The sequence below is a fragment of the Microtus ochrogaster genome, chromosome 8, assembly GCF_000317375.1.
Source record: "Microtus ochrogaster isolate Prairie Vole_2 chromosome 8, MicOch1.0, whole genome shotgun sequence".
Taxonomy (NCBI): Eukaryota; Metazoa; Chordata; class Mammalia; order Rodentia; family Cricetidae; genus Microtus; species Microtus ochrogaster.
This window is the reverse complement of record NC_022015.1, coordinates 19,639,448-19,657,332: the sequence shown is the minus strand read 5'-3', so window position 1 is coordinate 19,657,332 and position 17,885 is coordinate 19,639,448. Positions and strand designations below refer to the sequence as shown.

At 54.1% G+C, this 17,885-nt stretch overlaps 3 protein-coding genes across 12 annotated transcripts; 1 reads left to right on the top strand and 2 right to left on the bottom strand.

Annotated features, from left to right (window-relative positions):
* Nucleotides 1-210: 210 nt before the first annotated feature.
* On the bottom strand, nucleotides 211-3,088 carry Hirip3 (HIRA interacting protein 3). Its single transcript, XM_026781236.1, has 5 exons — nucleotides 2,171-3,088; nucleotides 1,069-1,922; nucleotides 826-994; nucleotides 648-746; nucleotides 211-576 (listed from the first exon to the last, which is right to left on the bottom strand). The coding sequence occupies exons 1-5, from the start codon at nucleotides 2,292-2,294 to the stop codon at nucleotides 413-415; spliced, it is 1,410 nt and encodes a 469-aa protein (XP_026637037.1). The 5' UTR covers nucleotides 2,295-3,088; the 3' UTR covers nucleotides 211-412.
* Nucleotides 3,089-3,149: 61 nt separating this feature from the next.
* Nucleotides 3,150-12,387, top strand: Ino80e (INO80 complex subunit E). Of its 3 annotated transcripts, XM_013347928.2 has the most exons (8): nucleotides 3,150-3,382; nucleotides 3,541-3,611; nucleotides 3,801-3,853; nucleotides 7,264-7,342; nucleotides 7,431-7,542; nucleotides 7,905-8,021; nucleotides 11,244-11,335; nucleotides 11,846-11,911. In XM_013347928.2, the coding sequence occupies exons 1-7, from the start codon at nucleotides 3,302-3,304 to the stop codon at nucleotides 11,313-11,315; spliced, it is 585 nt and encodes a 194-aa protein (XP_013203382.1). In that variant the 5' UTR covers nucleotides 3,150-3,301; the 3' UTR covers nucleotides 11,316-11,335; nucleotides 11,846-11,911. The 3 variants fall into 3 exon arrangements, with proteins under 3 accessions (XP_013203382.1, XP_005351308.1, XP_013203381.1); XM_005351251.3 differs by lacking the exon at nucleotides 11,244-11,335 and having other exon boundaries at nucleotides 3,151-3,382; nucleotides 11,846-12,387; XM_013347927.2 differs by lacking the exons at nucleotides 7,905-8,021; nucleotides 11,244-11,335 and having other exon boundaries at nucleotides 3,151-3,382; nucleotides 11,846-12,387.
* Doc2a (double C2 domain alpha) lies at nucleotides 12,115-17,677 on the bottom strand. 8 transcript variants are annotated; one of them, XM_013347923.2, is made up of 11 exons: nucleotides 17,592-17,677; nucleotides 16,317-16,665; nucleotides 15,822-15,901; nucleotides 15,580-15,654; nucleotides 15,359-15,468; nucleotides 13,747-13,873; nucleotides 13,609-13,668; nucleotides 13,366-13,529; nucleotides 13,199-13,280; nucleotides 13,012-13,108; nucleotides 12,115-12,937 (listed from the first exon to the last, which is right to left on the bottom strand). In XM_013347923.2, exons 2-11 carry the CDS (start codon nucleotides 16,582-16,584, stop codon nucleotides 12,792-12,794), a joined length of 1,209 nt encoding a protein of 402 aa, XP_013203377.1. In that variant the 5' UTR covers nucleotides 16,585-16,665; nucleotides 17,592-17,677; the 3' UTR covers nucleotides 12,115-12,791. The 8 variants fall into 8 exon arrangements, with proteins under 8 accessions (XP_013203377.1, XP_005351309.1, XP_013203378.1 ...); XM_005351252.3 differs by lacking the exon at nucleotides 17,592-17,677 and adding an exon at nucleotides 17,348-17,523; XM_013347924.2 differs by lacking the exon at nucleotides 17,592-17,677 and adding an exon at nucleotides 17,348-17,523 and having other exon boundaries at nucleotides 16,317-16,597.
* Between the last annotated feature and the right edge of the window lie 208 nt (nucleotides 17,678-17,885).

Sequence of the window (17,885 nt, the reverse complement as noted above, 5' to 3'; positions counted from 1 at the left end):
CCAGGCCTTGGTTGATGTTAGGCTTATATTCTACCATTAGGCTTCGTGTTGGTCAGGCCAGTTTGGCTAGAGACTTGGTTGCACTGAAAGGACAACTGTGTCCTCCGATACAGCCTGGCAGGCCAGGGGCTGGGGCAACTGGGAATCCATAAGAGACTACTAGCTAGTAGCAAGGGCTATATCCCAAAAGATGGGGCATGAGAGTTGGGGTCTAGTTCAGATGAAGTAATTACAAACATTACTTTATTGACTCTAAAAACAGAAACCCCCACACTCCCAAACCTTAGGAACATAAAATTGAATACTGTGCCAACAACTTAGTTCCTTGGGGCTATAGTATCTTTTTAAGAGACTGCTTCGATGCCACAGGCTCTTTGTATAGCAAGACAGGGTCCCTGCTGGAGCATGGAGTTCAGCTGCTCTCACCATCACTGCTAATGATGCCCTGCATATGGGACCAGTCTGGAGGTGCATGGCGTGGTCGCTCCTCTTCTGAATCCAGGGTTCGGCGATAAAGCTCCCCTGGGGCGATTCCTTCCCCTGAAGGGTTCCAGGCGTTACTTCTTCGTGGTCGGCCTGGGAAGTGGGGGAAGAAAATTAATTATCTGACCCCAGCCTCTTCCTTTCCTAAAGAGAAAATTACTTACCCGAACTGCTGATGATATTGGCAACATCCAAGGAAGCCACCTCAGCTGCCTCTTCTCGCTGCTCCTTCAGGGCCCGACACTTCTCCAAGGAAGGATTGCCTGGAGCAGAAGTGGCTCATGAGCTTCTCTTCCCCAGTGCCCACGCCCTCCTGCAGCTCTTGGGCACATCCAGTCTCACCCTTCATGCCCAGTGCTTCCAGCTCAGTCCTGAGGACACTAAGGCGCTCCTTGTGGGAGCGACAGGACCCCAGGAGCTTCTTGTAGTTCCGATGGGCACCACAAGCCCGAATATAACGCTTTAGTCTCACCACAGCTGGATGGTCCTCTCCACAGCGTCGAGACCTAGCCTAGTAAAGGAATTTGCAGCTGAAGGCCCAGCCTTTCCCCTGGTGGAGGCCACCCACCTGGTATGCCCTCTCACCTTCTGGCTTGTGTGTTCTGGACTTGAGTCTGATGAGGAAGAAGAACTTCGTGCTTTGCCTTTCTTGGAGCTTTTCTTGGAGGAGCGGTTCTTCCTCTCCTCTTTGGTGCTCTCTCCTGCCTGGGAGTCACTCCCTTCCCTCTCCACATCACTCTCCCCATTACTGCTGTCTCGCGTGCCTTGCGTGCCTGTCTCTGTAGTGTCCTGAGCAGCTGCTGGCTCCTGCGTGCTGCTCTCACTGTCCTCGCTGCTGGCACTCTGCCTTCTGCTCTCAGTCTGGGACCCGGCCTTGCTCCTGTTTTCCTCCCCTTCCTCCCTACTGCTGTCCCCACTACTTACTGCCCCCTTTCCCTTCTCTTCCTCACTGTCTCCCACGCCTCTAGTTCGCCTCCCAGCCCGGCTTTTCTGCTTAGAGCTCATTCTCTTCCCTTTGTTGCTCCTCTGTCTGGGTTCCCTGTGCTCTTTCTTCTTGGCTAGGGTCTCCTCATCACTGTCGTCACTTTCCTTGTGGCGTTTAGCACCTGTTCTTTCCCCCATTTTTGCTCTACCCTGCATAGCTTCTTCTTCACTGCTTCCACTTTCTTCCCTAACCTGCTGCTCAGTGGCTGAAGCCTTGCTTGGTGCTTGCTCGTTCTTGGTCCCAGCTTTCTTTTTAGCCCCAGCCTTCTGCTCTTTTCCCCCATCCTCCTCCTCAGTGCTCTCTGATCCCATCTTGGCCAGGTCTGTTTGCTGTTCTTCATCTGTGCTCTCAACTGCTTTCTTTACAGCTCTCCTCGAACATGACCTCTCCTTGGTTGTGCTGTTCTTTGTTGGACGTCCTGAGCGGTCTGGACTGGATGGTGTAGAGCTGGAGTCTGGAATATGGGGACAGGGCTAGGATAGGTTCCTCCTGCTCCTTACGTTTAGGATAGGGTACCTTTAGCTCTACTCTGGTTAGGAGTGAAGGACAGCAGGGAGCACCACGGCGTGTATGGTTCCACCTGGTCCCTGACTCCCTGACCCTCATTTACTGCCGTGCTATGTAATACATGCACCCTGCCTTATCAATAAACCAATGATGCTGTAGTCACACACAGATAAATGCAGGGGAGAAGGCACTAACCTGACTCTGAATTGAAGCGGAACCTTTTTGCCTCTGGGTCACTGCCGGGAGCAGGAGACCTCTTCACTTTGATGAAGTCTAGCTTTCCTTCCCTGGTACCAGCATCCGCCTGTGGGTGCAGCATGAGGGCAAACCGAACCAAGGTCCCAACCCCTCAGCAACAAACCCTGTCTCTCCTGGCCCAGGCTCACGCCCACACCTGCATCTTCAGCAGCTCCTCCTCCACCAGCCGCTTCAATGCCTGCTTCTCCTCAGGTTCAAGGTGATCCTGGCCCACGTGGGTCAGAAATTGCTGTCGCACGACGGCGTGCGTAACCGTGTTACAAAGACAAGTGTCAAGACAGAGTCCCAGTCAGACTCGTGCCCTTTCCAATCCAGACTCTTAATACCCTGTGCACCTGAGGTCAGGGGAATCTCAGAAGAAGCTGCGCGTGAATTCCAGCATCTCGTCTCCCGGCGCCATTTTGCGCCACCGGGGATTGGTAGCTCCCGCCTTTTTTCTTCCGGGCCGCCTTCAGTGAGTTTGACAGCAGTTTACGCACGCGCAGTGACGCCGCTCCTGAGGGGCGGAACCGTTGGTCCTCCGCCGTTCAAGCGATGGGACGGAGAACTTTGCCAGATCTTGCTTTCCCTAAGCAGTTGGTGGGTCTCGAGGTTTCTGCTCTTTGCTAAAACTACTCATTAAAATTCTCATTAGAAGCCGAATTCTCCGCCGGAAATCTCTGGCTGTAACGTAATCAACTCTTCACGCTGCTCTGTGGTCAGGATATCCAAGTCAGGTCTCTGTTGTTTCGGAAAGCAGAAGGGAATGGGTATCCTCGCCAACACAATGCATTTCTGGTTATCTTTTATGGCTCCCAATCTTTAGTCAGTTTAGAATCAACCGCCCTTCAGCGTCCGGCTCCTCTGTAACCTCAGCGCACCGCGGAGCCATTGGAAGCGGCGTAGCTTTCAGGTCTTTTCCTGGACGACCGGCGGTGTGATTACGCGCTCTGCGCGCTGAGCACGCCGGGAGTTGTAGTCCGCTTCGTACAGCGTTGCCAAGTCTCCGGAAGTGGAAGTGTAAGAGGCCGGGCCGATTTGGCTCTGGGTAGCGGGACTCCACACTGGGGCGATACTCCCAGGCGGGTCATGAACGGACCAGCGGACGGCGAAGTGGACTACAAAAAGAAATACAGGAACCTGAAGCGGAAGCTTAAGTTTCTCATTTACGTGAGTGCTGGTGTGAGGAGGTTGTGGAGTGGGAGGCCTAGCGCTGAGAGGACCTCAGTTTACCCATGTGGTAAAGGGGGTAGGTAGGAAGAGATGTCTTTGGGTTCTGGGCATTTTACGGATTGCTCTTGGCTCAGCACCTGCCCTGTCTGATACAGGAACACGAGTGCTTCCAGGAGGAGCTCAGGAAGGCACAGAGGAAATTGCTGAAGGTTTCCCGGGACAAGAGGTAAGGCTTCTTGAGGGACAAGAGCGATGCTACGCCTAGGGAATCCTCCTCCTGGCTCCATCCTGAAATAGGACCACAAATGCATGTCCTCCTAGGAGGATCCAGTGGGCCTTCTAGGAGGAACTAGATAGATATCTTGCCGGAGAACATTACTAAAATGAGAATAATTCTCTTTTCCACTTCTCCCAGTTTCCTTCTAGATCGACTTCTGCAGTATGAGAATGTGGATGAAGATTCTTCCGGTGAGCAAAGTCATGAACATCTGCAGGAAGACATGAGATACTGGTGCTTTAAACAAACTGTGCCTGGTCCGTCCTCCTAGGATGTGGAGCTGGTGCAATCCCTTCAATAGTTTTCGTTGTTTTTTGTATTTTGTTTTTTTCCGAGAAAGGGTTTCCCTGTAGCTTTGGAGCTTATCTTGCAACTAACTCTTGTTGTAGATCAGCCCTAAACTCACAGAGATCCGCCTGCCTCAGCCTCCTGAGTGCGGGGATTAAAGGCGTGCGCCACCACTCGACCCTCCAATAGTTTTTTTTTTTTTTTTTAGTTTTTTCGAGACAGGGTTTCTCTGTGGTTTTGGACCCTGTCCTGGAACTAGCTCTTGTAGACCAGGCTGGTCTCGAACTCACAGAGATCCGCCTGCCTCTGCCTCCCGAGTGCTGGGATTAAAGGCGTGCACCACCACCGCCCGGCTCCTCCAATAGTTCTTAAGTCTTATTGTTTACCCTCTGCTGCTGCTGCCTTCCTCCTTCTTTCCTTCCTTTCTTCCTTCCTTCTCCCTTTTCTCTTTTTTTCCTTTTTTTTCTCTGTGTAGCCTTGGCTGTCCTGGAACTCACTCTGTAGACTAGGCTGGCCTCGAACTCATAGAGCCCCACCTGCCTCTGCCTCCCAGGTGCTGGAATTAAAGGCATGCAGCTGATAATGAGAGTTTGATAAAAAGTAAAACAGGATTAAAGGGTAATAATTACAGTATAACAGAAGTTGATAAATTTCCTTTGCAAAGGATCAAGAAAATATTTTTGGTTTTGTAAAATATTGTCTCTGAAACAAACCTCAGTTCATGTGAAAGTGGCCGTAGCCAGCATATTGATTAACAAAATGGCTGTTTTATTAGAACTCTATTTGTGAACATTGAATTTTATATAGTTTTGTAACATTTTTGACATTTTTTTGAAGTGTATTTTTCGTTTGTAGCTTTTGTTGGTCCCAAACTCACAGTCCTCTCTCAGCTCCCCAGTGCGGGATTTCATGCTTGTGCCACCACCACCTCCTCCACCACACACATCACGCCTGGCCCCCACCACTCAGACACCACCTCCTCCTCCACACACATCACCCCTGTCCCCCAGCTTCTTCTGTTTTTTCAAAGATGTTTTAAGTGTATGGGTGTTTTGCCTGCATTTATGTGTCCTATGTATATGCAGTCCCTGTGGAGGCCAGAAGAGGGCACCAGATCTCTTAAAAACGAGTTATAAATGGTTGTGATCAGTGAGGACTCGGAATTGTTCCCAGTTTCTCTGGACAAGAAGCCAGTGCTCTTAGCTACTGAGCCTTTTCTCCAGCCCCTCAACCAGCTTCTTTTGATATGACTCCCTGAGCAAAGACACTTGAGTTCAGTCCCCAGCACCCACAATGAAGGAGAGAATGACTCTTAGGTTGTTCACTGAACCCTACATACATGCACTCCTATACACACAAATAAGTAAATCTAATTTTTTTATATTTAAAAAAAAAAAGCAACCTAGTTACTTTTAAAAAGGGGGTGGGGAGTAAAAAGCAAGACATTGTATCTTGGCCTTTAATCCCAGCCCTTCTTAGGAGGTAGAGGCAGGAAGACCAGAAGTTCAAAGCTAGCTTCAGCTACATAATACCCATCTCTATTACAGAGAGCCTAACAGACAACATCCAGCGGTGCTAGAGACATTCCAGCTTGTAAATCACACAAGCGTGATGTCTGAATTGTGTGTGGGTGAGAGAGAACAGTTAAGGGTTTAGGAATTAGGATCAGTTCCACCTGTGAAGACACGGCTCGAGCTTTCCAGGTGAAAACTGATGAGAGGAGGCCAGGTGTGCACCAAGGAACAGAAACAGGTTGGTCTTTTTCTAAGACAGGCTTGCTCTTTGTAGCCCTGGCTGTCCTGGAACTGCCTCTGTATACCAGTCTGGTCTCAAATGCTAGGATTAAAAGTGTGTGCCACCACCAGCGCACAGCTCAACTTGAATATTTATTTTTTTAAATCTTTATTTATTATGTATACAATATTCTGTCTGTGTGTATGTCTGCAGGCCAGAAGAGGGCACTGGACCTCATTACAGAATGTTGTGAGCCACCATGTGGTTGCTGGGAATTGAACTCAGGACCTTTGGAAGAGCAGGCAATGCTTTTATCCACTGAGCCATCTCTCCAGCCCCACTTGATTATTTTTTAACAATTAACTTTAAATTGCAACCAGAGAACTAAAGAGATGGCCCTGTAGTTTAGAGCACCTCCTGCTCTTGGAAAGGACCTGGGTTCAGTTCCCAGCACCTGCATGGCAGCTCACAGCCACCTCACTCTATTCCAGGAAGTTGAATGCCACCTTCTGACTGCCTCAGGCTTGGGCATGTACCTGGTGCACATACATACACTCATGCAAACATCTAAGTAAGAATGTTATATTAGGGAGGCAATAGCAGGAAGATCTCTGAGTTCAAGGCCAGGGATATACATATACTGAGACTGTGTCTCACATATAAATTAAGGATTTGAGTAGGAAATAACATATATCATGTACAATGATCAGTAAGTGAAAGGCGAGCCTTCCAGGAAGAAGACTGAGCTAGGAAATAGATGTGGAAGAATGAGGGCCTGCCGCTGTGGAGGCCAGGATTGCAGTTCTGAAGTAAATTAACTAGCCCAAGTGCAGGTCCTGCACTTAGTCCTTACTTAGTCTTCCTTAAGGTAGACTGAAGACAGATATAAGAACATGTGGACAGAGTTATTCAATTGTGCTGAACAGTAGGGGCGGTGAGTGGTGAGATGGCGAAGTGGGGGATTTTGACATGTTGGTGGCCTGAACTTGTGGCAGTTGGAATGTGGAGCAGAGAAAGAAAATATAGTTTTGAGGGGTGTTTGTTGTTGTTGTTTTTGGTTGGGCTTTTCTTTTCTTTTCAAGACAGGGTTTCTCTGTGTAGCAGCTCTGACTGTCCTGGAACTCACTTTGTAGACCATGCTGGGCTTGAACTCAGATCTTCCTGCTATTGCCTTCCTAATATAATCCGCTGCCTCCATCTTCTAAGTGCTGATATTAAAGATGTACGCCACGCCCCCGGCTTGAGGGGTGTTTTAGCGGGTCTCTGAATAAAGCTGAGAGTTCCTTAGAGCATGTGAAAGGGTGGCCTAAGATGGTCACAGAGTCCCAGACCTGCATTCGGGCCCATTCATACCTTCTGAGCTCGGTGAGGCCATCTGGAAAGCAGAGGTCATGTGCTTGTCTTCCCCTTCTGAGCTTAAAAAGACCGGGAGAGTGTCTAGGAGCCTGTATGTGGTGTGTGTTGGCTAATGTGCCCTGGAGGTTCTAAGTAGGGAATGGGTGTGAGAGCCGAGGGACGCTCAGAATCACATGCTCTGTATTCTCGGGGTCACAGCCCCACTGACCAGCCCTCCCCACAGATTCAGATGCCACTGCCTCTTCAGATAACAGTGAGACCGAGGGGACGCCCAAGTTGTCTGACACACCAGCCCCCAAGAGGTAAGAAGGAGCCGTAATTGTCCAGAGTAGGGGTTGGGGATCTGGGCTTTCCAGCTGCCTCTGACCCTTCTTCCTATCCCTTCTCCAGGAAGAGAAGCCCTCCGATGGGCGGTGCCCCGTCCCCTTCCAGCCTCTCCTTGCCTACTTCAACAGGATTTCCGCTGCAGACTTCTGGGGCCCCGTCCCCATACCTGAGTTCGGTGAGTTGGGATCAAGACCAGGAAGTAGTGCATGCAGTGCCGTGCCTGGGAAAACAGGGGGCATCATTTGGGCAAAGGGGCTAGGTCTCAGGGCAAGGCTTCCCAACTCAGGATATTCCCTCATGTGGCCAGCAAGTAGCCTTTGGAGGGTGTGAGTCAGGCTGCCTACATCTCTCCTGGGTAGGACTAGGGGCAGACCCAGGACACAGTCCTGCTGCTGTCCCTCCCCTCTGTTCTCAGGAGCCTGGGAGCCACACTCATCAGCATCTCTTGTTTTTCATTCTCCTGTGTACATTTCCGCCCTTCACCCCTCGCCTTTACCTACTCCATTTCCCATCTCCATCTTCCTACTCCCACCTCAGCTGGCTTCTCCCCCGTACCCCCCATTCCCTTCTGACTACCTGGCCCTGCAGCTGCCTGAGCCCAGCCCCCTGAGGCCCAAGCTGGAGAAACGGCCCCGCCTACCCCGGAAACTCAAGGTACCCTGATGTGGGGACTCTAGGGAGGGGCCACAAAGGCAGGATATCCACCTGAAGGAAGCTTAAGACTAGAGGGTGCGCACAGAGACTTTGGGTGTTTTGTTTGAGAAAGGGCCTCTTGTAGGTAGTAGATGACTTTGAACTGTTGGTCCTCCTGCCTCCATGTTCCAGGCGCTAGGATTACAGGCATGTGCACCACATCTGGTTCACACAGTGCTGACTTGAGCCCAGTGCTTCATGCGTGTTAGGCACACACTGTACCAGCTGGGCTGTATCCCCAGCCTGATATCCAAAATTTGAAAGATTGGTTTGAAATGCTAAGACTCGGTCCAAGGCTCAACCCTGAAGGGCAGAGCAGAGGCGCTCCCAAGTTAGGCTGCTTGAGGTTCTGCCTCACAGCCTCTCTCTCTGAGCAAGCCCTACAGCATGGCTGGAGTGAGACACGTTTGTACATAGTCCTGTTGGAGCTGGGCAGGACTGTGGTGTGTAGAGTTCCGGCTCCCCTAGTTCAGAGCAGTGTGACTTTGACAGGGGATCCTAGGCTCAGAGTGATGAAACAGGGAAATGGGCAGGTGGCCATGGAGTGCCTCCTGTGCCGAGAGCCTCCTGTGCTGCCGCTCGTGACAAACGGATCCAGACCCTGTAACCCTGTACCGAGCTCCTGCTCTGTCTGAAAAATGGGCAGAAGGTAAATAAGAAAGAGAGAAAATGAGGACAGTGGCAGGACTTTGAAGGTAGATTATCTAGGGTGCTGCTGAGTGGGTACAGGAAGGACACCGTGAGTGTGCTTGTTGAAAGACAAGGGGGAACACAGCATGCTGGCACACATCTTTAGGCACACCCAGCCACCTGGGAGTCAGAGGCAGATGAATCCCTGTGTGTTCAAGTCCAGCCTGGTCTGTAAAGTGAGTTCCAGGCCAGCCAAGGCTACATAATGAAGTTGTATTTCAAACAAGAAAAAGAAAAGGGGGGGAGGGCTGAGCAGGTGGTCAGAGACCTGGTGCCTGAGGGAAGCACATAGGACCCTGAGGTGAAAGAGAGACAGGAGTGAGAGCCACTTGGGCAGGTTAAGCAGGACAGGATGTAGTTCCGCTTGCATTGTAGACACATGGACAACGTGGCTGTGTGGAGATAGGCCTGGAGTTGATGGTGGGAAGGAAGGGCCTTCAAGAGACCCAGAAGAGCTCCATGGTTCCATGTCAAAGACGGGCTGCGGGGTTTCCCCAGGTTAACTGTGAGAGGGAGAAGGGAGCCCAGAAGGACTCCAGGGCTCTCTTCCCTGAGCAGTGAAGAAGTAGGGAGCAGTGTTTCTGGGATGAGGATGATGGAGGAGCTGATTTTAGAGGAGAGATGAAGAACCGGCCTTGGGCCTGTTGAGAAGGCGTCTGGACGGTGGCCTGTGTGAGCTGAGTCTCTAGGGCTGTAGGACTGGTGAAGGGAAGAGGCCGACCATGAAGCCCCGGGAGTGATGAGAACTGAGCCAAAGATGAAGGAAGGTGGGAATGGCCATCACTGGACCAGGCTAACGAGCTCTTGGTGCTCTGACACCACAAGCAGAATCAGAGGTTGTATTTATTAGTGGCTAAGAGTGGGGATTCTGCTTGGCCTAGGGGTGTGCACCTTTAATCCCAACTCTTGGGAGGCAGAGGCAGTCTGTATGAGTCTAAGGCTATCCTGCTCTCCATAGTGAATTCTAGGCTAGCCAGGGCTATAGCCTCAGAGAGAGAGGGGCTGGGCAGGCAGGAGAAACCATGGAAGGATGGATTGTAGGGCTGGAGAGATGACTCAGCAGTTAGGATCATTCGCTGCTCTTCCAAGGGACCCACGTTCGGTAGTTCACACCAAACAGCTCACAACCTCCTGTACCTCTAGTTTCTGGGGGTTAAGTATGAACTCAGAGGACTAGGCATGTGACTCAGTAGCAGTGCTTGCCTGGCATTTTCAAGGCCCTAAGTTTGATCTCTGGTACTGGAGGAAACGGTGGGGCAATAATACACACTGGCCTTTCCTGAGAGGTTTGCTTCTTGCCTTCAGGACAGGTGGGAGAAAACAGCTCAGCAATTTAGGGTAGGTAAGAGGTTTGGGTGTTTAGTCTGGGTTGATAGGGAAAGACTTGAGTCAACTGCCTTAGGTGGGGCATGGGAAGATCCAGGAAGGACTGATGCTGGAGCTTGGGATCTGAAAGATTAGGGTAGTTCCAGCTGAGGTGGCGTGGGAGTGTCACTCAACTCTTCTCAGTCTAAATGAGTGAGAACATAGCCGAGCCAGCGCCTGGGCCCCGGCAGCCCATAGAGCCACACTGACTGCTCTTGGTCATACTGAGGAAATACTGGCTAGGGTAATTCCTGGGGAGCAAGGTGGTGATGCAGAGGGGAGCCAGCAGAGGCCTGGTCCTCATGACGCATGTCATCTCTGGCACATGGGGTTGTCTTGGTTACTTTCCTATTGCTATGACACCATGACCAAGGCGACCTGTAGAGTCCATGATGCTGGGCAGGGGGCAGGGGGCAGCGGGCAGCGGGAGGAGAGAGGGAGAATGAGAGCATCTGAGCTGAGAACAGTGAGGGCTTTTGAAAAGTCAAAGCTCACCTCCAATGACATGCCTCCTCCAGCAAGGCCAACTTCTCCATTCTATAAATTATCAACAGCTGGGGATCAAGTATTCAAACATTAGAGCCTCTAGGGGGCAGCATTCTCATTCAGATCACCACAGGGGTCCCGGTTCTTCCCAGAGCTGGCCCTCCAGTCCGCATCCATGTTTCCTGAGGCCTTGCCTACTCTAGCACCGTCACATGACCCCACAAACAGGTAAGGGTCTGGAAGCAATCAGGAGGCCACGGGAGACCACACAGGCATCATTTGCTGCCCCAGTCCCAGGGGCACCTTGGGCCTGCCCAGTGAGGACTAGCGTTCTGTCCCTTTAACTTCCCTTTCCAGGGTGGTCCTATAAAGTAGAGATTATTGATAGAAGTTACCTGGGCATGATAGGTGTTCAGTTTGTGCCCACGACATGTGAGCTGTCACAACATGCAGAGAGCTCTCTTGAGGGAGGCTGCGTGATGACCTGGCAGGGCGGGGCAGAGCAGAGGCCCCAGCTCAGAGGACAAAGCATGACCTTGACAAATGGAGCAGGGTCAGCCTGTTAGGCACACCTCATTTGTTGTCCTGAGGGTAGCCAGGGCCCTCAGGCAGAGGAGTGACATGCTCAGGTTTGTGTTCTAGAGTGATCACTCTGGCCGCAGTGTGGAGGAGGAGCTGGATCTGGGAGAGGCTGAAGGCAGGGAATCCAGTTAGGAGGCTGGTACCTAGACCAGGTGAGCTGAGAGGAGGGCCTGACCCAGGCCGGTGACTGCTGGGGTCCCAAGGAGGGGCTCATCCACAATGCCATAGAAGCTGGGGAACAGAGCTACTGCTTAGGCTTCTGGCTCAGGTAGCCTGTGATGCCCACCATGAAACAGTGAATCCCACAGGAGGAGGAGGGAAAGCTGACCAATGGTGGCAGGTGATACCCAAGGTGCCCAGAGGCAGGAGGAAGGCACTCTAAGCTAGTCCTGAATCTGGCTTTAACTCCTGGCACAGAGCAACCATGGTGCTTTGCTAGCAAGGAAGGAGCCCAGCTTTTCTGTCAGGCTCCCTGTGAGACCCCCTCACCCATCCCCATCATGCCTCCATCACTGCCCCTCACCCAGGCACTTCACGGCTTGAGACTGAGGGGCTGCGGTGGGGCTGCCCTCACCCCTCGAGCTGCCTTTCAGTGGGTGTTGTGCAGCTGCCTAGTGCCAGTGCATCTGACAAGTCCTCCTTGTGTCTCTCCCCTGCTGCAGATGGCTGTAGGACCCCCTGACTGCCCTGTGGGTGGGCCACTGGCCTTCCCTGCCAGGGGTTCTGGGGCCAGTGTTGGGGCAGCCCTGACCCCCCTGCCTCCTCCCAAGATGCCCCCACACACGATCCTGAGCACCGTCCCTCAGCAGATGTTCAGCGATGCAGGCAGCGGGGATGACGCCCTGGACGGAGACGACGACCTGGTAATCGACATCCCGGAGTAGCTGCCATGACCTGCCGAGCCCCGCACAACACATGCGAGCAAGCCCACTTCTTCAAGAGATGTTTATTGATGCCCAGTTGCCATGCTTCGGCCACTGACACAATCAGAAAAGGCGTAAACATGCACAAATGTCCCCGAGGAAGGTGGCAGGGGCCCTGCCCTCACATCCCAGCCCCATCCAGGGGACAGTTATTTAAATGAGTGGCCAAGAGGATCTGCCACATCTTAGGGAGCAGAGACCCTGTGGAGGCCGGCCGTCCCTTTAGAAGAGCAGCTGAACAGGGCTGGGACTTTTTAAAGAAGGCTCTGTATTAAAGGGCTGGCTCTTTCTTTCCTTGTTCTTTGCTCCTTTGGAAATGTCCTCCTCTAATCTCCCCTAATCCGACCTCCTCCCTGTGCAGCAGGGGGCCGGGCAGCCTGGAGAGGCCAAGAGAGGAGTAGCAGGGTGGGGTAGGGGCACTGGCAGGACACCCCACATGGCCCCGTGCGTGGGGGTTGCATATTTGCGGTAACAGCAAGTCAGGCAGGAAAAAGTTTGCATATGTGAAATAGCTCTCCATGGTCCCTCACAAGAAGACAGACCCACGGTCACAGAGACTCACAAAAATAAGACAGGTAGTGTGGGGCAGAGGGCATCCCACCCCATGTAAACGTGCAACACACTCGTGCGAAGGTTGGGTACTGGACCCGGCCCCAAGGGCCTGTGCTGGGCAGCTACTGTCTGCTCAGGCCAAAGGGAAAGCCCCTGCTGCTGGGGGCAGCTCGCTGGTCAGGGTGTGCCAGCGCTCCAGGGCTGTATCCGGTTGATGTAAACAGTCACTCCAGTGTTTCTGCGCTTCTCCCCGGGCGCCTGGCCCCAGAGACACACCACCTAGAGAACAGACCCAATCAGTGCCCATTCTCCTGCCCCACTTCCCTCGGCACCTGGTGGGCCCCTCCACTCACCGATGAAGTCGTTGGATTTGCCAATGTCGTAGTCCCAGACTGTGACTTCCAGGGTCTTGGTGGCCAGAGTGGAGAGTTCCATCTCATAGAAGAACTCCTGAGAACAAGGCGGGCAGTGCTCTCTGTCAGGCCTTCTGACCACATCCCCACCTCCAGCCCATCTTCACTTCTGCTTTGTCATGTTTACCTCATTAAATTCTGGGTTTAATGTCTTCTTCTTTACACATGTTTTATGCTTGGATTTCTTATCCACATCTGGTCTCAAGTACCTAGGGAGAGAAGGGAACCATGAAGTTAGGGACAGGCTAAGTCCCAGAGCAGTCAGGTTGGGGTCAGGCTTGGGCAAGGGCTCACGTCTTCACATAAGGGTCAGAGTAGCCGTTAACATCCATGGCAGCCAGGTGGGCACAGCGAACAATGCCCACCAGCAGCCCGTGCCGCCTGGAGCTGTAGCTGAGGCTCAGCAGGATGCGCCCACGCTCTTCCAGCAGCCCAGGTCCCTGCTCTGCCTGCTCTAGCTGCCAGAAAAGGAGGCAGGGGTCAGAGGTCAGTCTAGGGCCTCTCCCACCGAGACAGGGTTCTCAGGATGTGCCTCACCTCCTTTAGGTAACAGGAAATGCCCCTCAGTGCCGCAGACATTGAAGATGGTGAAGGAAGCTGAGGGGGCAAAGACAAGGTTCTGGCAAGCTGACCTCTCCAGGTCCCCTCCCCCATACCCATTAGCCCCACACGGACCGGGACCTGGCGCTCAAGGCAGATGTTAAAATGCTTCTTCTGTGAAGGCTTGAGGCGGCGGAGGGGCACTCGGATCTCCCCGATAAACTCATTGTGGCTCAGCTTGTCCTCGTCACAGACAGAGATCCTGGCGGGGAACTGCAGGGTCAGGGCCCCTGGGTATCTGAGCCCCACTCCAGAGGGAGAAAGGGGTCCTTGGACCAGTCCCAGCTCTGCCCTAAGTTTGTCACCTCATCTGTAAAATGGGTGGAGGTTTGAGAAGGGCAATTGGATCTGCCCTGCCTGCACTGAGCTGTCTTGTACCCATCAAGAATTACCCAGCTGGACAGGAAATCCTCACAGCTTCCATAACTCCCATTCCCCACCTGGGGACAGGTGCCAGCTGAACCCCACAGGGTGTGGCCACAGGCACAGTGGTAGAGTCCCCTATGGGTGTTTAGCTGCTTTACACAGCCAAGGACTGCTGACAGACTTGGGTGCCCTGCTCTTTCCTGCTGGAGCAGGGAGCCAGCCTGTCCAGACACAGCAGTACAGGCTTAAGGGGTGAGTAGCTATGGTTTGAAGGTGTGTTGAAATTCCAGCCCTGCCCATTAGCAGGTCACCTGACTGTCCATTTGTAAAGTGGGGGTAGAGCATACCCATCTTCTAAAACTCACGAGGTAAAGCAAAGAAATGCTCCCTAAGCCTGGTGGTGGTGGTGGCGCACACCTTTAATTCCAGCACTCAGGAGGTAGAGGCAGGCAGATCTCTGTGAGTTTGAGGCCAGCCTGGTCTACAGAGCGAGTTCCAGGACAGCTGAGGCTACACAGAGAAACCCTGTCTCAAAAAAATCAAACCAAACAAAAATGCTCCCTAATAATGGGCTATGGTGGCATACTGCGAGCCTAGCACTCAGAAGGCTGAGGCAGAGAGATCTGAGTTCAAGAGCAGCCTGGGCTGACCCTGTTGAAACCAAAGCCGCGTTCTGCAACCCTGAGGCTTCCTCGTCTACCCTGAGGAGCACGAGACCAATTTTGCTGCTTCTGCCTTTGTCTCTCCCACCTCTGATATCCAAGGTGGGCTCGGTAGAAGAACCCTGACAACAATGGTGAGAAACCCTCTGTGGTTCCCTATTACCCAAGAATAAAGGACAAGGTCTCTCCGGACCTGCACTCGGCTGACATGCTCCTCTTTGAGGTACTTCTCAAACCTAGGGTGACAGGGCAAGCTCCCTGACCTGAAGACTTTCCTCCTCAGAGAAAGTAGGTAGCAGCTTGAGGTGTGAAGGTCCAACTAAAGCCAAGAGCTCTGGGGATGGGTCTTGGAGCGCAGAGAAACCTTTTCAGGGGCAGGTTTGGGGTTGAGCCTCAGAGGAAAGATTGAGGTGGGCAGAGGAAGCCTTGAGCACAGGCAGCACCAGGGACCTCTCTCTGGTAAGGTCTTCAGCTGCCAAACCAACAATCCTGTGCTAGAGGACCAGAGGACATTTGGGCCGCTGCGGAGGGGGCTTGGCAGCCACTGGTTATCATGGGGTGTCAGCAAAACAAGCTTAATGGGACATGGGGAGAATGACCATCAAAAGGTTCCAATGACAGCTATCCCTGAGGTGCTGGCCTGGAGGAAAAGCCCTCACCTGAGCACCTTGTGTGTGATGTCATCGTCCGTGATTCCGCTGTACGTCAGCTCCTCATTCCACACAGGGTTCAGTGTGTTCCTCTGGGTTTTAGTTTTTAGCTTATTGGCCTGTGGCATGGGGGACAAAGGGCTCTGACGCATGGACCCTGGGGCCCCAAAGGCTGCAGGTGGGGGCTGGGAGGGACCCATAAGTCAAGCCAATGCTGGAAGGAGACATACCTTGCAGGCTCCCGGCAGGAGGTGCAGTTTGACATAGGGGTCAGCCAGGCCATTGAAATCCATGGGCTTGAGGCCCTGCAGGATATGTGCAAAGGGGGCTTTAGACTCCCAAGCCTTCCTCCCTCCTCCTGCAGGACTGGATCCCCACAGAGTACAGTTCCAGAGATGCAGGAATCTGCTCTGGTTGGGGGAAAATGCAACCCCCACCCTAGGGTAACAGCCCAGGAAGAAGGGACGCGCACCTTGGCCCTGAGGATTCGACAGTGCAGAGTGCAGGAAGCCTGGTCATAGAGAAGGTCGAATTCCAGAGTGCCCAGGGCAGCTGCAGACAAGGGAAGAGAAGAGGGAGAAGGTAGTGTGTTTTTGGTCCAAGTCCAGGCTGTGAGACCTAGTGGCTAGAAGTCCACATCTCTGCTGGCCTGCCAGTGTGTGTGTGTGTGTGTGTGTGTGTGTGTGTGTGTGTGTGTGTGTGTGTGCGCAAGAGGCTGAGCAGCCATGTGCATGCCTGCGTCTGGGTCCCTGGCTCGGCCGCAACTGACTGTGTGGGTGGTGGAGTGTCTCAGCAGAAATATTGAATATTGAGCCTTGCTGAAGCTGTAATCTGTACCCAGACTGCAGCTGTGGTGGCAGGACTGTCCCCCCTCCTCCCCACCCTCCACACACACACACACACACACACACAAACCACACTCGGGAGGCTGCTCCCTTCCACAAGCCCGCTGAGCCCCCAGACTCACTGGTATCATCCGAGTCGTAGCTGTCTACCTCAGTTCCATCATCGGGTGTGGTGGCCCCAAGGAGAGCCGCAGGGGGGGCCAGAGCCAGAGGGGTCAAATGAGCTGGGGCATCCCCGCAGCCTCTGCTGCCAGCAGCCTCTGGTCCTGGCCCCCTGCGAGGGAAGTAGTCCGAGATCTGGCGGATAGGCCTGATGGGTCCAGGACACACGTTGATGGCCATGTGCTCCTGGATGTTGATGGTCATGCGGTCGCCCCTGCGGCCCCTCATGCAGCACCTCTGGCTGGGAGACGGAGACGGGTGCAGGGCTGGAGTGGCTGGCTGGGGTCTGGAGAAACCTCACTGCCCTCCCTGGATGTCAAGGGAGAGGTGATCTGTGCTAGCTGGTGGGCAGGCGGGAGGCCTGGCTTCACAAGGGGCTGGCTGGGTTGCCAGATCAGTCCTGTCAGACAGGTCGTGACTCCCCTTAACACTGCCCCACTACCTGTACATTGTCCCTCTGCCACCTTCCCAGGACTTTCCTCTCATTCTAGACTCCCCCTCTGTTCCCATCCCCTCAAACCACACAACTCCCCCTCCTTTGCTGCTCTGAGGCTCTGGCCATCTTCTCCATCAGGCGCGGGTCTGGCCAGGCTGTCACCCACCTCTGCTTGTCTTCGCTCAGCCCAAGCTTCTGCCTGCCTGCCTAGTCCCTAACCCGGGCCAAGGTTTTTTCCTCCTCTCACCCTCACCCGCGCTCCCCTGGCCGGCCCAGACCCTGCACCTGTCCCTGGGCCTCCAACAGGTGCCCGGCACGGGCGGCCCGCGGGCTCAGGCTGGGCGGCAGCGGCGACTGCGGCGTGGCGGGCGAGGACCGAGCGACGGGCTGCGCGGGGCGGGAGTGGCGGGAGCTGCCGCGGGCGGCCGGGAGGGGCGCGGGGCGCAGAGGGCCAGGCAAGGGCCCCAGAGCGCACGCGAGTGCACACCCGACACGTGTGCTCGCGCTCACACCCGCCCGTGCTCCTCGGGCCAGCTCACACGCGTGCACACTCACCCGAGAACTTGGCGTGCACCTCCGCGAGAGGCGCCCGGTGTTCCCCAGCTCCTCCCGGGAGACCCAGGCCCCCGCCCCGCCGCGCAGCCCTGGCGCCTCCCGCTGCCCCGCCTCTCGCCTTCTCTGGCTCCCAGGGCTCCAGGGCCCGACCACCCGGCCTAGTTGCCATAGCGACGCTGGTTCTCACGCACTCCCCCAACCCACAAAGCACCCGAGGGGGAAGAGAAGAGGGCAGCTGTCCTACCCCTCGGTGTCCGTGGGCGTGGCTTAGAGATCCGCAGTGACCTAGGGACCCGCCAGGGAAGGAGGGACCTGCCTGCCGCTCCAGCTGCGCTGGGGAAACCTCTTTCGAAGGAGACTGGTTTCCCCACGCCTGCTTCCTTCTCGTAACCGTAACCCAAACCAGCCCCTAGGACCTGATCTCTTTACCTCCTGCCACCATCTGCCATCTCCAGTTCTGTCCCTCAAGCGGGGAGGACCTCAGGGCTTGAACCTGCAGTCAGGAAGAGTCTGCACCGCACTGCTTCCCGCCTCACCC

What these genes read in the sequence shown, in the direction of transcription:
- Hirip3 (XM_026781236.1), bottom strand. Translation starts at nt 2,294, where the DNA reads ATGCTGCACCCACAGGCGGATGCTGGTACCAGGGAAGGAAAGCTAGAC. An exon ending in CAGAACACACAAGCCAGAAG is followed by an intron (nt 995 to 1,068) that starts GTGAGAGGGCAT and finishes TTCCTTTACTAG; the next exon opens with GCTAGGTCTCGACGCTGTGG. An exon ending in CAATATCATCAGCAGTTCGG is followed by an intron (nt 577 to 647) that starts GTAAGTAATTTT and finishes CCCACTTCCCAG; the next exon opens with GCCGACCACGAAGAAGTAAC.
- Ino80e (XM_005351251.3), top strand. Translation starts at nt 3,302, where the DNA reads ATGAACGGACCAGCGGACGGCGAAGTGGACTACAAAAAGAAATACAGG. An exon ending in CGTCCCCATACCTGAGTTCG is followed by an intron (nt 7,543 to 7,904) that starts GTGAGTTGGGAT and finishes CTCCCACCTCAG; the next exon opens with CTGGCTTCTCCCCCGTACCC. An exon ending in GCCTACCCCGGAAACTCAAG is followed by an intron (nt 8,022 to 11,845) that starts GTACCCTGATGT and finishes CCCCTGCTGCAG; the next exon opens with ATGGCTGTAGGACCCCCTGA.
- Doc2a (XM_013347923.2), bottom strand. Translation starts at nt 16,584, where the DNA reads ATGAGGGGCCGCAGGGGCGACCGCATGACCATCAACATCCAGGAGCAC. An exon ending in GTCGAATCCTCAGGGCCAAG is followed by an intron (nt 15,655 to 15,821) that starts GTGCGCGTCCCT and finishes CATATCCTGCAG; the next exon opens with GGCCTCAAGCCCATGGATTT. An exon ending in GCCTTGAGCGCCAGGTCCCG is followed by an intron (nt 13,669 to 13,746) that starts GTCCGTGTGGGG and finishes TTGCCCCCTCAG; the next exon opens with CTTCCTTCACCATCTTCAAT.